The sequence below is a fragment of the Antechinus flavipes genome, chromosome 4, assembly GCF_016432865.1.
Source record: "Antechinus flavipes isolate AdamAnt ecotype Samford, QLD, Australia chromosome 4, AdamAnt_v2, whole genome shotgun sequence".
In the NCBI taxonomy this organism is placed as follows: Eukaryota; Metazoa; Chordata; class Mammalia; order Dasyuromorphia; family Dasyuridae; genus Antechinus; species Antechinus flavipes.
In genome coordinates this window covers 393251604-393268708 of record NC_067401.1, presented here as the reverse complement: position 1 = coordinate 393268708, position 17105 = coordinate 393251604, and the positions used below count along the sequence as shown (strand labels likewise).

Sequence of the window (17105 nt, the reverse complement as noted above, 5' to 3'; positions counted from 1 at the left end):
TGGTATCCTTCATTTTACCACTTAAGAGGACCCTTAGAATTTGTAAGTTTTAGCCTACAGCTGACTTTTTAAGCAAATTTTTTGTGACCATAAAATGGGGAAAATACAATATAATGAATTAAGCACATGAACTACTTTCAACAAATATCATTCTCCTCTGTCTTGTTCTTCTTTATTCCTTATCAAAAAGAGATCTCTTTTATATGAGAAATTTATTTTGGCAGATCCAATAAGATACTGTTTCATATAATTGGTTTTACTCTATATTATTCTCTACAAATTTTAGATTAAGCAAAAAAAAAAAAATCCCTAAATATTAGGTAAATAAATCTCTTTTTTTAATTGAAAAATCTTCATTGGTAGAAATAATATCTGAAGAACTCTATATTATGGTAAAAAAAAATGAAAGGCAATAAAACAAAGTAAAACAGAACCCCACAAAAGTAGACAATAAAATTTGCATCATTCATTGTGGCACTATTGCTAATTTTAGATCCTTCTCATATTTCATTTGGAAAAACACACATAGCTGTCTTGCCTCATTTCTTTTCCGTTTATATTTTTTGGAGTCAGTTTTTGTTGAGCTTTATGCAAGAGTATCCGATCAATTAGAAGAAAGATATTGTTACAAACTCTAGATAAATTCTAGGATTATATTATTGACAGAGCTTTATCTTTCCAGAATAAGCAAAACACCATTTAGTCTTTATTTCAATTCTGTAATAAATATGAAGTTCAAAATTTTTGAATATCAAATGAAGAAAGGCTTACCTGTACAAATGTGCATAATATGCATGTGAGAGATAGGCATGTGTTTGCATAGTGAAAGTACAGCAGTTTGCCCTGTTGTGTTTTACATTCAAAAGGTATGCATGAGTAAAATTCATGACAACTGCTGCCCAGTACTACTTGTATCCCCTGTGCACTAAAGATATAGATTTTCAGTAGCTAATGAATCTTCATTTTAAAATGAAGGGAATAGATTAAGTGTGCTTTAAGATCCCTTTCATGTTTCTATGATAAACTTTTTATAAACAATGAGAAAATGTTCAGAACATATCATTTTGATTGAAAGCTGTAAATAGCTAATTAATAATTTGTTTTAAGTGATATTTTTATTCTTTTTAAGTAGATTGCATTTTATGATGCTCTCAAATATACCTCTTCTTTCCATCATTTTTTCATATCCTTAATGGTTGTTGATTGTATTGAATCCTTTAAAAAGAAAAAGAATATATATGAGCTTTGTTCCCACTAACTAAAAAGTTAACATTTTAACTTGTCAATCTTTTATTTAAAGAATTATTTTTTCTTGATGACGCAGCAATGTTGGCAAGTGGTCATACATGGTTAAAGTACCTATTAATTTCAAAGAACTACTTAAAAATTCATCAGTTCTTATGATAACCATCTAGGACTATTACTATACATTATTGAGATGACAAAGTTTAATCACTAAAAATTTTGTCAATATCATATATTAAATATTTAGGTTTGTAATGTACTGGGAATGTTCATTCAAGATAGTGCTTCTGGAAGATGTGCCAATGCTGTCCATGATTTCTAGTCATCTAAACAGAATTGAAACTTTTTTATATATTACTCAAGAAAAGAAGGCAGCATAGTATACTCTCCTTCTCTCTTTGTCTCTCTCTCTCTGTCTCTCTTTCTGTCTCTCTCTTTGTTCTCTGTCTCTCTGTCTCTCTCCCTCTCTCTGTCTGTTTGTCTGTCTGTCTGTCTCTGTGTGTGTGTATGTGTATATATATATAATACACCAGATGCAAAGTCAGAATACCTGAGTAAAAGTCTTATCATTGTCACTAATGTTTGATCCTGACCTTTAGTAGCTAGGTTCTTTGAAACTCAGTTTCATTATCTATGAAATGGATTGGCTATGGAATGGACAAATCAATTAAGCTCCTTTGCAGTTTTAGCAGCCTATGTAAAATATATTTCAATTCGACTAAGCAGTAAAAGGTTAATTAATACAAAATAAAATTAAACACTTCTGCCCTTCCAGGAAGCATTCTATTAGAGGGATAAAATTTTACAAAAATAAATAAATGCAAAATAATTTAAGGAGAGAGTCAACCTTAACAACTGGGGAAAAGAGTGAAATTGCATAGAAGAGATAGTTCCTGAATTGAGCCTTGAGGAAAGATAAGGATTCTAAAAACCAGAGATAGTAAAGACTAGGGTGTTAGAATCCTTACAAAGTGTTAACTCAATGGAATTGATTGAAAAAAATGCTTGTGTTTACACTTTTGAGAGTTCACATATTAGCTCACACATTAGTTCACAAGTTTGGGAGATTCACAAATCAGGATTCAGTATGAGATTCACAAGTTTACACCTCCCACAATCCCACTCTCTCAGAGGAGGAGTCAACCTTTGGGTTCACACCTTCAAGAGATCATATATAAGAAGGTCTTAGAGCTTCAGTCAGGAGTTAGTTGAGGAGATTGAGAAGCTAGAGACTGCAGTCAGGCAGAATTGGGGATTCGGAAGAGGAGAGGCTGAAGCTGGCAGAAGCAGAGGCAAAGGACTAGCAACAAGAACTGTCAGAACCAAGGAAAGCTTACCGGGCTATTTTGGAAGAGACAATAAAGGATTGTACTTTAATCCCTGGCTGCATTTGAGGTGATTATTACTTTAAACTGAAACTAAGGCTGCCTCCAGAAGCCCCCCAAGAAACCTGCTCCACAGAGAACTATTATATTTTAGAAAAAGAAGAGCACACTACACTAGGGTGGGAGCATTAAGAGGGAATAACTTGAAAAAGATGCAGAGGTGAGATTTGGAACACTGACTATGGAAATAATATTTTCTTCAAATATAACCTTATCAAATATAAAAGTGCAAGCATTCTAACCCTATCTCAATTATGGAAAAGTCTACAGTCTGAAAGATGAGTAGACAGCTAGTAAGTGATAGTTCCAATCCAGGTCTCCTGACTGCAAGTGCAGGCCCCTTTGCAGTATATATGACAGCCTTCTTTGACTAAAAAATGATTATGCAAACATAGAAGTAGTGCTAGAGATCTCATCGTACCTTCCTCTTTCAATGCACTGAGGATATTTCAATTGTCCTCTGTTGCACTGCACTCTCAATTCAGATTCTGTAAAAGATGCCGCTAGAAAACTGTTCCTTTTGCAGAGAAACTCAATGTACTCGCCATGAAAAAAATAAGGCCTGTTGTCAAAACTCCACTTCAAATGTAAATTATTATTTTCCATTTCAGTTGAAGATAACACGCAAGGTTCTAAAGAGGGAAAGAGATTAAAAAGGAAATAATGAAAGACAAAAGTTGTACTAATATAACAGAAAGAAAAAATCTAGAACGCCCTTCCTACTCTTTGTTTTAGTCACTGACAAGTCTACCTTAGTTGATTTTCAGCGACTTATTTTTTTAAGTCACATAGCTCCTGCCTATCAGAGTAGGTAAACTGTTAAAATCCATTTAGAAAATCCAAATAGAAAAAGGATCATTGAAGACTTATGTTGTCAGGCAGGTATTCCTTTTCTAAGATGATTGAGACCAGCTAAAATTAACTCCTCAGGCTCTAGTCCTATATTGGATACTGGACAATTTCCCATCTTTGATTTTCAGTGAGGAAGAAATCATTGCTGAGAATTATGACAGTGTTAAGTGGAAGAAATGAGAATTAAAAGGGCCTCAAAAATAAATAATAATTAAAAGAATCTATATAGATAGTTCTGAATTCAAGTTCAGTTACATCATGCTAAGATGTAAATATTTATGGATTTCCAATGTACTCCAAGTGATATCTAACATAGACAAGATGAGGCTTTCAGCTGTTTACAGCTATTCTAAGTAGGAAACAAGTCAAAATGTTCTTGGCATATAGAATGGCACATATGCCCAAAAGAAGCTGGTTGAAGTTTTGTTTGTTTTATATACAAACCCATATTCAGTACAGTTTGTGTAATTGAATAAAAATAGTTCAATAAATACATACCTAAACATGATGGTGGTGTTGTCCACTGTGCCTGCAAGCAATAGACTGTCTTAGATCCTTGCAGGAAATGATAATCTAAACATCTGTATTCTACTGAGGAACCATTTTCATAACTCTTTTGTGATGAGCCAATAGCAATGCCATGTCTAATTATTGGAGGAGACCCACATTTTCCTTCAAATTCTACACACAAAAAAATAATTTAAGTTGTTTATATCAAATTGAGAAGACAGTCAAAAAAAATGATTATTCTTCAAATCGTTAGGCAATTAAAAGACAAAAGACCTTTAAACCATTTAACCTTTTTTTAAATATGAAATTCAAAAATTTTATCAAAGATCCCAAGTATATCATCATCAATAATATATTACTTTTAAAATGTCATCTTCTAACATTTAAATTAGCTTTTATACATATAAAATTTAATGTTTACAGCTGTATTTTCTTATTCATAACTGGTCCAAAAAAAGAAAATCTACTAATTTCTTCCTTGAAATTATTCTCTAAGGAAATGCTTTCTCTTTTTTTCTTCCTCCCTCCTTTCCTTCCTTCCTTCTTCTCTTCCTTCCTTTCTTCCTTCTTTTGTTCCTTCCTTCCTTCCTTTTCCTTCTTTCCTATCTGTCTCTCCCTGTCTTTTTGTCTTTCTGTCTCTCACCACCATACTTTAACTAAGAACAATTTGAGAAAGGAGACTTGAGAGTACCTATCTTACAATACCACCTAACAGTGTTCTTCTAAAGCATAGAGGCTGTATGCTTGTTTTCTTATAGTCCCTTTTAATGCTAGCTTTCATAGCTAATGTTTAGCATAGTACCTGAAACATCATAGTAGGCACTGACTAAATTCTTCTTGATTTGATTCAACTCAATATTACATAAGCTGGTATATTTGTTTTACTGTAACCTCTTCTATTGATAACTTCTCAATAATCATAAAAGACACTTTTATACACTTTTTCTATTGTAGGTCATCTTTGTTGCAGCAAAAGTTTTTCAATACCACATGAGCAATATAATTGTTATTTACTATGAGTCCATTTGCATAGATATGTTTTATGGATCCTAATAAAGAAAAACTTAAGAACTGGAAGGTGAATTTACCCATTTCTTTCAATATCAGAAACCTAAATAATCATTAATGAATTAAGGCAGGTACCTTTCCCCTAATCTCAGTTCAGTGAGATAAATATTTGTAAAGAATAAGCCCAGTACCTGGCTCATAGTAAATACTTAATAACTACTTAATAATAGTTAATACAAAAAACTGAAAAGTTATGGGTACTTGCTAAGATGTGATTACAAGACCTCCCCACTCCTATCCAGTCCTACCTTGTTCCCTCCCTCAAAATCCTGTCTGTGTTCTAGGGTTTTCATAGAACAATATCTACCTAGGTTCCACTCTTCCCTCCCTATATGGGTTAAGACAAAGCCAGCATGAAGTATTGAAAGGATTTAGCTCCCTTAATATAGATTCCTGGTTGCCTTTGGCTGTTTTGAAATAGATTTCTGGTTTCCTATGGTCATAAAAGGTTCCACCATAATAGGATTGAGGGCCTTTCATCTAAAGACCATACCCTGAACAATTGAAGAGATGAGCTGCCATGTGGACATGAAAGGGGCCTGTATAAGATGTTAAGTGCTATGATAAAAGAATTTCTGCTTCAGACTTCTTGCTTCCATTAAAAAGAAAAAAAAACCCACCTCTACCCCAACTTTCTAACACTGTTTGCTTGGAGGTTATATACCCTATTCAAGTTGCAAAAATCAAGCTTGAGACAGCTCTTATTTTAACCAGCTAGTTCCCTGATCTTTCTGGTGCAGACATCCTTATCTTCTTTTTCTGTTGTCTGTTTTCTGATGTGGAAATCCATCTGCTCTCTGTAAAATCCCATTGTACCTATTCTACTTTTGTATTCCCCTTTTAGATAAAGCTGCCAAAACTTACATTCAGGACTTACTGGTTAGTGTGCAGTGAAGCCTACCATCTTGCTAATGTGACAAACTTCAGTCTTTCTACCCTATCTCTGTTAGTGAGTGGTGATTGACATCAGTACCCTAGTCAATATACTCTCCAGCAATTCTGTCACATTGCAACTGTATCCATGTTGCATATTCTTGCTCTATATAGCCAAGTAATCCTCCTTTTGTTAGTTCTTTAAAGAGTTAGCTCATTTTGTTCCATCATTAAACATGAACTGTGGGACTAGTATTAGGCGCACTCCTAGTATTAGGAGACCCATAAGTCTCCAAAAGAAGTTATATCCCAGTGTTTCTCCCTCCCATTGGACCTGTGTCCTCATATCTAATTTGTCTCCTTCAGTCTTACCCACACTTCTCACCCCTATTCCTACTTGCCCCAGATGTTAGAATTACTATAGTTCTGAAATTTTATTTTATCTAGTCCAAACCTGTGATTTTATGGCTGTAACTGAGGCTCAGAAAGATTTAACAATCCAAAGAAAGATCATAGGTTAATAAAAAATTGTCAAAATTACTCCTACCTTTTCTAACACATGTTGGATATTTCAGTTCTCCTCTGTTACACTGTACTATCAGTTCAGAAGGCTTGGTTGATGGTGATAAATTGTATCCCTGTTTACATATAAAATCTATAATATCACCGTGTAAAAAATATCTCTCTCCTTCAGTATTCCATTTCATTTCTATGTTATTATTGTTCATATGATCAACATTAATAATGCATGGCTCTGCAAGACAAAAAAAAAAGTCTTCACATACTTTCTCCCCCCCCCCCACTGACACATTATTTTAATTTATGCTATCTTATGTTAAAGATTTTCTTTAAAATCTTCTTAATCTTCTTAGTACTGCCAGGGGATATATATGGAACCCATCATATACACAAACCATTTATCTTTTAGCACTCATAATGGTAACACAGAAGCTGTGTAATTAAAAAAGAAAAAGAAATGGTCCTGCTTGGACGGCTTACAATCTAAACAAAAGAAATTGGGGAGCGAGGGGGACATGAGAATACAAAAACCACGAAACTAATAGACCAAAAGAAAATCCAATTTTTCAGATCAAATTTTAACCAAATTTTTGGTGTTGATAAATCAATCAAAGCATTTAATGAATTTAGTTTTTAAAAGGGTAAAAGTATAAACTTGAGTTCAGGGGGGAAAGACAAGTCCAAATCTAGGGTGATGGCTTAAAAAATGTTTAATATAAGATTAATAATAGTAGTTATGATTTTTAATGTATAGGAGAAAGAAACAATAGCAATAGACTGAAACATAGTTGGAAAATACTAAATAGTGCAATGAAGAACTAGACAAAAGAAGGAAAAAATATATTAGGGAAATATAGTGGAAGATAAAAATCCTAAATTAGAAATTTATGGAAAAATTAAAAGTTAGGAAAAAATAAGGGTAGTATTGAATCTGAAACTAGAAACAATATATTTTGAAAAGTGATTAAAAAGTTATTTTCTATATATTAAATTTTAAATCAATTTTGAATTAAAAATTAAAATATTGTACAAAATATTTAGAGGAAGAATAGGATAAAAAAGAGAGAAGCATAAACAAGTAGATAAGATGGAGGAAAATGCAATTAGTAAACATAAATGTGAAGCAACAACTGAATGTATTAGAAACTAGAATCAAACAATATGCTGTTTACCCAAACATAATTGAAGCACAGTTATAATAAAGAGCTAGAGCATTAAGCATATTTAAGCTTCAACTAAAATAAAAATACATGGTGACAATCATGATCTCAGACAAAGCAAAAGTAAAAATAGATCTAATTAAAAGAGAGAATCAGAAAAACTATATTTTGTTAAAAGGTACTCCAGAAAATTATATATCAAAACATTTCATATCAAGTTTCTCTGACAAAGAACTTATTTCTCAAATAGGTGGAGGAACTGAGTAAAATTTATGAATATAAAAGCCATTCCCCAATTGATAAATAGTCAGATATTTTGGGGATAAAATATATTTTGGGATAAGATAATTTTGGGGGAAAAAAATCAAAGCTATCTATAACCTTATGTAAAAATGCTCTAAGTAATTACTTATTAAAAATTTTTCAAATTAAAACAATTCTGAGGTACTACTTCATATCTATCAGAAATGGTAAATATTAGAGGGATAAGAAAAATTAATGTTAACACTATATTAATAATTAATTATTAATTTGTGATCTACCTTTTTGCTTTAGTTTCTATTAACACATAACTCCTGAAAATGTCAGTCAGCTGCTGATGGGAATGACTGAGTGCGATGAGATTTGCTTCTACCCCTCAGAGCACATGCTAGTTAAGGCATAGGAGTCCAGCTAACTAGGAAACTTAATTTCTGTTTAGAATATAAACAGAATTCAGTCTGAATAAGCCTTTTTCTGGGAGAACATCTTGTTCTTGGTCCCTTGGGTCCATTCAGCTCTTGAGGGGGAAAAAACTTACTAGAGAGTTCTAGATGGATATGATTTTCCCTGCCCAGATGCCTTGGACCTGCTCAATCTTATGGTCAAGTCACATTCTCAGCAGGAGAGAGTGAAAATGTTTAGTCTACCTCCTCACTGTGTCTACCAATCAGTATTAATTTTCATCTGTAGGGAGAGTTCCCTTTTGAAAGGAATTAAAGGTTTATCAAGAAAAACCATTGACCATTAATTTGTTTATTTTTAGCTAGCCTAATTAATAGATTATTATCTATTGCCTAAAAATTCTTGTCTTTTAGGGTTTTTACTCATTTCAGAGGATGAGGAAAAATAAGTACATTAATAAACTGGAGTACTAAACTGCTCTCACCATCCTGGACAAAAATTTGGAATTATGCTCAAAGAGTTATAAAACTTTGCATACCCTTTGACTTAGCAATACCACTCCTAGGCCTCTACCCTCAAAAAGAGCAAAGAAAAAGAAAAAGGACCAATATGTATCAAAATATTTACAGTAGCTTTTTTATTGTGGTGGCAAAGAATTAGAAATTGAGGCAATGCTCATCAGTTAGAGAATGGCTGAACAAATCCTGGCATATAATTATGATGGAATATTATTGTGCTATAAGAAATGACAAAACACGTGGCAAGACCTTATGAACTAATGCAAAATTAAGTGAGAAGAAGAAAATCATTGGGTGTTGGAATCCTTACTAACTGCTAAGTAATTAGAGTTGATCTAATCTTACAAGAAGTTGTTTTGGCCAGAACCTGAAACAAGGTACTAAGTAGAACTAATTAAGACAAGGCTTGTGTTCACATCTTTACTCACTGGAGTCCACAAGTATGCTAGCTTCACAAAGTACACTTTCTACACCTCCCTTAAAGCTCATTGGGCCAGAGAGCACTATGGGAGAAAACCCATAATCCCATTCTCTCAGAAGAGGCATATAAAAGGCCAGCGATGAGGGATCTATGGCAGAATACATTTTTTCCTCTTGGCTGGCTGATCGCGCTGGACTCGAGAGGAACGACTCTGGTGCAGAGAACACTTTGATGGATTTCAGTGGAGCTACGCCAGAAGCCCTCTCTCCGTGGCAAGTTGGTGGCTGGGCTCCCCAGAAGGAGATAAGAGAGACCTTCCATCTCTGTCTTGGTTGGAGGCAGAAGAAAGCAGAGGCAGAGGCTGAAGGACAGAACCTTTGGATTTGGAGACATCCGAAGGGCTCTAAGCCTCTAAACCAGCTGTGCATTGAGAAGAACAAACTCCAACATTTGGACTCACAACAATTGGGCATAGTAACAACAATATTATAATGATGGCCAACTGTGAAAAATTTGGCTTCTCCAATCAACTTAATTATCCAAAATAGTTTTAAAGGACTCAAGGTGAAAGAAAAAATACTATTCACCTGCAGAGAATTGGTGAACTCTAACTACAAATTGCTTTATTTTCTTTAGCTTTTTTGAGATATAAATAAATATTAAAATATGTTTTGCATTATTTTACATATATAAATGATATCATTTTGATTGTTTCTGAATGAGTAGAGGAGCATTTAGAAGAAGGAAGAGAATTTCAAACTTGATTTTTAAATTAAATTTATAAAACAAACAAAAACCCATTAACATTCTATGAGCTACCTTATACATTACTCATTTAAGTTTCCTTCTACTCTCAAATTCTTATCAGAGAAAATCCAAGCAAAATATGTCTTATCTAAATTCAAAAGCATCTGAAATGATTCATAGAGAAAAATGCTATCCTAAACAGAATTCTTCAACATTTAGTTGAGATAACGTTGAGTTCTAGAATATAAACTCGTTTTGCCTTTTGTATAGAAATGAAGTACTTAATAAAATATTTTTTCAGTGTTAATAAGAATTTAACATTTATCTCTCTGAAAATTACAATGAGCATCAATTACTGCAATAAAGTGACCCAGTTTCAACGTTTATACACTTTAAGAGTATTGATATTAATTTCAGCATTCTAGTTCAAAGACCAATAATCAGTTTTAGTAATTAAACAGATTAACAGTTTGTCAGATAATAAAAATTTAACAGTATGGGTACTCAATCTCATGAATAAATTTTGTTTTGATGGTCAGGTGGTGGACAGGTCCTTCATCACTGGGGCATGCCTTGTCCTCCTTATCTTCCCATCTGCACTGTTTGTAAACTCACAATGCTAGAATTATATAGCATTCACCAATTCTATTCATTTCAATGAGTTGGAGGACTTGTAGACCTTACCATTTCTCCTTAGTCTGCCACTAAAACTTCCAGACTGCTTCCTCTTTCCACTGTCAACTGAACTAATAGTTCATCTATAACCTAAGGACCCCCAGATCTTGCTATTAATTCTGATAAACCTTAGGATTTCAGACCTTCTCATCTACTGTGCAACTGAACTTCCTTTTTATGTCTTGATTTCCTTAATTAGAATGTAAGCTCCTTCAGACCAGGGACTATCTCAATTTTGGCACAGTAATTGTAGCATTGCTTAATAAATGCTTTTTTATTAAATATTCAGGTTCAGGTAATCTAATGATGGCAGATTTATTTTACCAACAATTACTTTAAGGCCTTAAATCCATATGCTTCTTTTCAGAAATCTTTAGAAAGTTTTTTAACCCATAGATGCAAATGGAATCATATGACCTCCTAGGTAATTTGTCCTAACATAATTGGAAACAGAACTTCAGTGTGCCCTTCAACTGGACTGTTCTTCCCTCTCTCTGATGCCCTCAGAATGGCCACTGTGGATCAGATAGCACCAGAAAACAAGGTGCCAAGCACAGCTCTCAGGGTGATGTCTTAGTGTCTTACTATTCAAGATCATACCTGACAGCTTATCAAAAACATGATGAGAAAATCTACTGCTGGTTGGTTGTTGAAACAATGAAAAACAGATATTCAGAACCTTTGTCAGTTTTACCCAGAGACTCCATCAAAAAAGTCTCTTTGTATGTATTTAAAGCTTCTTAAAAGAATGAAAAAGTAAAGGGTTAGGCTCTTGTTACAGGATGTGTAGGTGGGGACACTGAAGCAAAGCCATGTGCAGAGCCTACAGGCTTTTAAAACAAAGCATTTTTCAAGATAAAATTAAATTTAATGATTTGTTCTTAGTTTGTGGATCTTTTCAAAATATGCTGTCCCAATTATCCTTCCTTTCTTCTTACTAGTATTTTTGGTCCCCTCAGCCTCATCTCATCCCATCCCATATATACCTAGAAGGTGCTTGGGTAGATTCTGAAGAGACTTCACTGATAATGTAGAAAGGAAGTCTTGTGTTTTTGACAAGCACTTTACTTGGAAATCACAAGTACTGGACTTACTGAAACTTAGAAATATAACTCCTTTGCTGAAGGCCCTCCTTTGTCCAAAGAAAACTGTGAACATAAATCCTGAGATTTTTTGCTTCCCAGCCTCTGGGCTGCCTTATTGCTAGTTGTGAAAAGCAATTCCACAGGTAACTAATGAGTTGCAAGGAATACTTTCCAATCTTTCATACTCACTAAGGGTGAAAATATGGTTTCCATACCAGTAGATCTTTCTAAATAAACTGCTTTTCATGAAGAAAAATTATATACAGATTCCTTTCTTAAAATCACAAGCCTAAACAAAGTTACAATTAAGGTTAAGACTTGGAGAAGGAAAAAAAGTTTATTGAGGGGAGGAGATTAAGAAGACACAATGAGAAGGAGAAAACATCCTCTCTTTACTTCCCACCACTACAATCTAGCCAAGTTATACTCTCTACAAGTCAATGATCCTACTACCAACCAGTCTAGTGATACATTAGCTTTGTGGGTGAAAAGTAATAATGTACCCCAACTCCCTGGCAAGAAATTCCTGGGTTGCCTCCTTCAATTTTCAGAAGTCTTGATTTCATTACTCTTAACAAACCAAAATCGTTCTTATTTAAAATGTTGTTCTGGAGGTACATTGTTCTGAAGTATTTAAAAAAAAGATGAGAGATGAGTTTTTGTTCCTAGAAGTCTGAGATCATTAAAAATCTTGACAATATACATATGTGTATATACACATACTTATATGTATGAACAAACTACAGATTATCTAGACCCATTTCATAATTTGGGCAATATTCTTTATTCACTTGATTTTTCCTGTGTGGACAGTTTAGCTAAACTCTTGAGTTTTTACAAATTTCTCTTCCAGGAATTTCCACAATAGTTCAGGATATAATGTATTACATTGAGTCACAGAAGAATACAGTGACTTTGGAATTGAAAATGATTTCACAAAGAGGACAGCGGAGAAATACATACTGAGAAAAGGGTGTGGATGAGGAGACTGAAGTAAAAGATCAGAGGGACTTGTTATTTAGTAAGAACAATAGATACTAGGAGAATACCCCAAGAGTTCTACCAATATCCTTGATAAGTTGAAAATAGAGAGGATAAGTTCCAGCATGTTGAGTAAATCCTTTGTCATGATCTTATTGGAAGACATGGACAAGAGCAACAAAAAATGAGCAGATAAAAATGAATGGCAATAATCCTCAATGAAAATATTCAAATTTACAAGCTCTCAGATCAATTTGAATAGTTAAATGTTTTTGGACATTAATATATAAAGTATATGCACATTCTGAATTGACTTAGTAAAAAACAATTGTGATCAACACATAAATTCTGATGTTGCTGTACCTTTTTTTTTTTTGGCATTCAGATCTATCATCTCATGCAATGTAGAAACTGTTAGTATAGAAACTCTCTCCATCAATGCAGATTTTCTATCTCATCTGCGACTTAAAGTCTTAGAGTTTCCTCGAACGCCAAGATTATTTAACTTATCAATGGTCTCACAATTACTAAATATTAGAAGCAGAACTGGAATCCAATTCTCACTTCAGGGTCAATTCTCCATCTACTATACTAATTGTTATGATTATAACATTCAAATAATTGGGTTAATGAGAGATTCCTAACCAGTTATTCCATTAATTCTCCATTGCCAATCTGACTTATCAAGATTTATTACTGATAGTTGTCACCTAACTGATAAATATTGCTCCTAAAGAGGTTATCCCATATAGTTATGTATCATTTGAAATTTTTACAACCTGTCTCATGCCTTCAAACAATGAAAAATCAAGTGTTTCCATAATCTCTATGTGGCTGAAGAAAAGTAAATCCCCATGTACTTGGGGAAAGAAGTGGGTTGAACAGATTTTGAGCCAGATCTGTTTTATAAAGTACTCTTAAAAAAAAGAAGATGGGTTAACCTTGATATTGGTAGCTCACAAAACCAAAGGTATGCATAAGTAGGTTGGAAAGAATCTCAAGAGAGATTTCCCTAAAATGATGATGACAAGGCATCTTGAAGTGGCAGTGAGGAACAGATAGTTTACTTATTCCTTTTCTTGGCTCAGTTACAGGGAGCACAAAAGAAGGAACAAACAAAATTAAAAAGAGTACCTACGATATGTTGTTTGTCCTTTGTTCTTGAAGAATGCCATAATATTGGGGAATTGATGCCAATATTATGCAAGTGAATTGGATTTAAGTGAGGGAGGGCCATGCAAGATCACCAATCTCACTTTAAACTCCAGAACCATTCAAGTCCAGTGGCAAGACACAGATCAGAACAACTTGAAATGGTCCTGGATGCAGTAGAGACCTTTACCTGAGGCCTTTAACAGGTCTCAGTTTGACTGAGACAATGACCCAATCAGTGATTAAGTAGGTAAGAAATGAGCAGCCTGGCAAATAATATCTTTTGGAGAAAGCCAGGTTTCTGTAGTTACCAGAAGATGGAAAAAGAATAAAGTAATAATACCAAGGAAGAAGAGAAGTTTGTTTAACAATCAAGTATAGGGCTTTGAAGTGCCATGGAAAGGTAAAACAGAAGATAAAAGGAACTAGAGAGTCATAGAATTAAGCTGAATGGAAATAAGAATATAGAAGAACAGAAAGGGAAATAGGCTTATACACCAAAATAAAAAGCTAAGTTCACTTATTATCTATCAAGTATTAAGGTTTTTCTGGTAACTAGTTTTATTGGATACAAACATAGAACTAATGTTCTTTAGTCTTCTGTTGCTTCTTTTGGATCATATGATCATAGAATTAAAGCTATAAAGGACTTTATAAGATCATCTAATCCAATTCCCTAATTTTCTGTATGAGAAATCTGAGACCCAGAAAGGATAAATGACTTGCCTTAGGGCACATACAAACTTGGAAAAGCTGGGAATCAGACTCATATACTTTGACTCAAAATTCAGAATTTTTTATTCTCAATACATTCATCAGAACTAATGGAACTTAACAAACAACTGAGTGTTCAATAAATCCTCAAATATAAATTACCTAGGAAAGAATTACCTATTTGACAAAAACTACTAGGAGAAGCTAGAAAAGAGTCTAATAAAAATTAATCTTTGGCAAAATGTTGTTCCATATTCCACAATAAATTCAAAACAGATATGAAATTCCAAGATACCCAAAGACAATAATCCTAAAATTTTCTGCCTTTGATCTCCTAAATATTCAATATCATACCACAATAAAATTTAAAGAGAAACAATTCATGTATCTTTCATAACTATAGGTAGGATGTGAATTCTTAAGTAAAAAAATGTGATGAAAATTTTAAGACAGATAATTCTAATATCATGAAACTGAGAAGTTTCTGCACAAAAGCATTAATTTATCTAGGATAAGAAGTGAAAATAGACTGGGAAAATTTTGACTCAGATATCTCTGATAAGGATTTGACATTCCAGTTATATAGAAAATTAAAAGAATTTTATAAAACCAAAAGCCATTTTTCTAGTAGATAAGTGGACAAAGAATATGAACCAAAAGTTCTCAAATGAAGAATTGTAAAATTTTCTCAAATAGAAGAAAAATAATCTATATCACTAAGAAGAAAAGAAATACAAATCATAAACCTGAGATTTTACCTCATCCTCAGCAAATTGGCAAAGATGACAAAAGATGGAAACATCAATATTGGAGGTTTGTGGGAAAACAGACAGTAATTCATTGTTGGTAAATCTGAGAAGTGAATAATCATTCTGAGAAATAACTTGGAATTTTGTAAATAAAGTGGTTGAAATGTCCATATTCTTTTTTTCAGAAATTCCATTATTAGACCTATACCCCAAGGAAGACATTGGCAAAGAGAAAAGCTCTCTATTTACAAACCATTTTTAGCAGCAATTTTTGTTTTAACACATAACTAGAAACAAAATTAATATCTGTTGATTAGCCAAACAAAGTGTGGTATATGAATATAATGAAATTTTACCATGGTATAAGAAATTATGAACATAATTGTGAGCTGCTTGAGGGCAGAGATTATTTTGTCTTTCTGTGCATGCTTAGCACTTAGCATAGTGCCTATAACAGAATAAGTGTTTAATAATAAATGCTTGTTGATAAGATTTGAAAGACTCCCAGAAAAATGAACAGAGCCAAGAAATAATATATTCATGACTAAAATAATTTAAATGGAAATAATCATCACAAACCAATAAAAATGAATGTTGCAAAACTATACAAAACACAGTTGGGCCTAAAAAAAAGAACTATAAAGAAGTTTCTCTCCCAACCCCTCTCTACTACTTTGAAAAAATGAGGAAACAGACTGAGGGATAGGAAATATCAAATATGTTTTTTCAGGCATTGACCTTTTGTTGAAATTTTGATGAATTTTTCTTCTCCCTTATTTTCTCCTTCTAAAAAAATTTATCATAAAAGATGGTTCTCTGGAAGAAGGAAAAGAAAGGAATAGATAGGAAAATTTTAGGCAATATAAAAGCAAAAGATCAAAAATCTATTTAAAAAAATAAAAACAACACATTAGGTGAAGCTTGGGGGAATTTTCATCTAGGAGAAATGATGAGGAAAATGCAAAGGAAAAAAGATTTAAATAATTATTTTCTATCATAACATGGAAGATACAAGAAGACTATTACTTAAAACATACACAATAGAAAGATCTTACCTAAGCAAATAGGTGGAGTTGACCAATTTCCTTGTACACACTGCGATTTTGGGGATCCACTCAATAAGTAATATATATTGCATCTGTATTCCACTGAGGACCCTGTTACATAGCTTGGCAATAATTCATTAACAATAATCCCATGTTCAATCTCAGGTGGTGGTTTGCAGTTTTCATTGTTTTCTAAGAAAAAGGTTAATTGTTGAAATAATGTAACAAGCATTCATTAAATGCATAATTTCTTCTGTTTTCATTCTTCTTAAAACTTTATTCAAAAAACAATCATTTATCATGGTGCTTAGAGAACAGATCTTGAAATCAGTAAAACCTGAGCAGAATTTGTATTATAGTTTTTTAAATCTATATTTAAATAGGTAACATTTAAATAAATATTTCACCATTCCATTCAATGCAACTCAACAGGTCTTTATTAAGTCACTTTAAGATGAATGGTACACTGTGCTAGATTTCACTATAAACAGATAAATATGAAAAAATTCATGAAATTCACATTTGGATTTCTGATTATAGAGAATATTATTGAAAAACTTTGTCTATTGATATAAAAAAGCCCTGCTCTAGGAGTATCTTGAATTAAAATTTGTTTCAGTAAGGAAAACTATCAATTACATTGATCACAAGAACAATCCTAGTCAAATGTCCTCTTTCAATCTATTGTTTCCTGTTGTTCATAAACCACAGTATTACTTCTAGTCTTAGCATAATGTGAAGA

At 33.0% G+C, this 17105-nt stretch overlaps 1 protein-coding gene across 1 annotated transcript in view; it reads right to left on the bottom strand.

Annotated features, from left to right (window-relative positions):
- Positions 1 to 329: 329 nt before the first annotated feature.
- Positions 330 to 17105, bottom strand: part of F13B (coagulation factor XIII B chain) — a 36899-nt gene continuing 20123 nt past the window's right edge. Inside the window, exons 7-11 of the mRNA XM_051998717.1 lie at positions 16373 to 16555; positions 6481 to 6687; positions 3981 to 4163; positions 3052 to 3262; positions 330 to 1215 (exon numbers count right to left, since the gene is read on the bottom strand). Coding sequence (XP_051854677.1) covers positions 1182 to 1215; positions 3052 to 3262; positions 3981 to 4163; positions 6481 to 6687; positions 16373 to 16555 — 818 coding nt within the window. The 3' untranslated portion in view covers positions 330 to 1181. The remainder of the gene's footprint in view (positions 1216 to 3051; positions 3263 to 3980; positions 4164 to 6480; positions 6688 to 16372; positions 16556 to 17105) is intronic.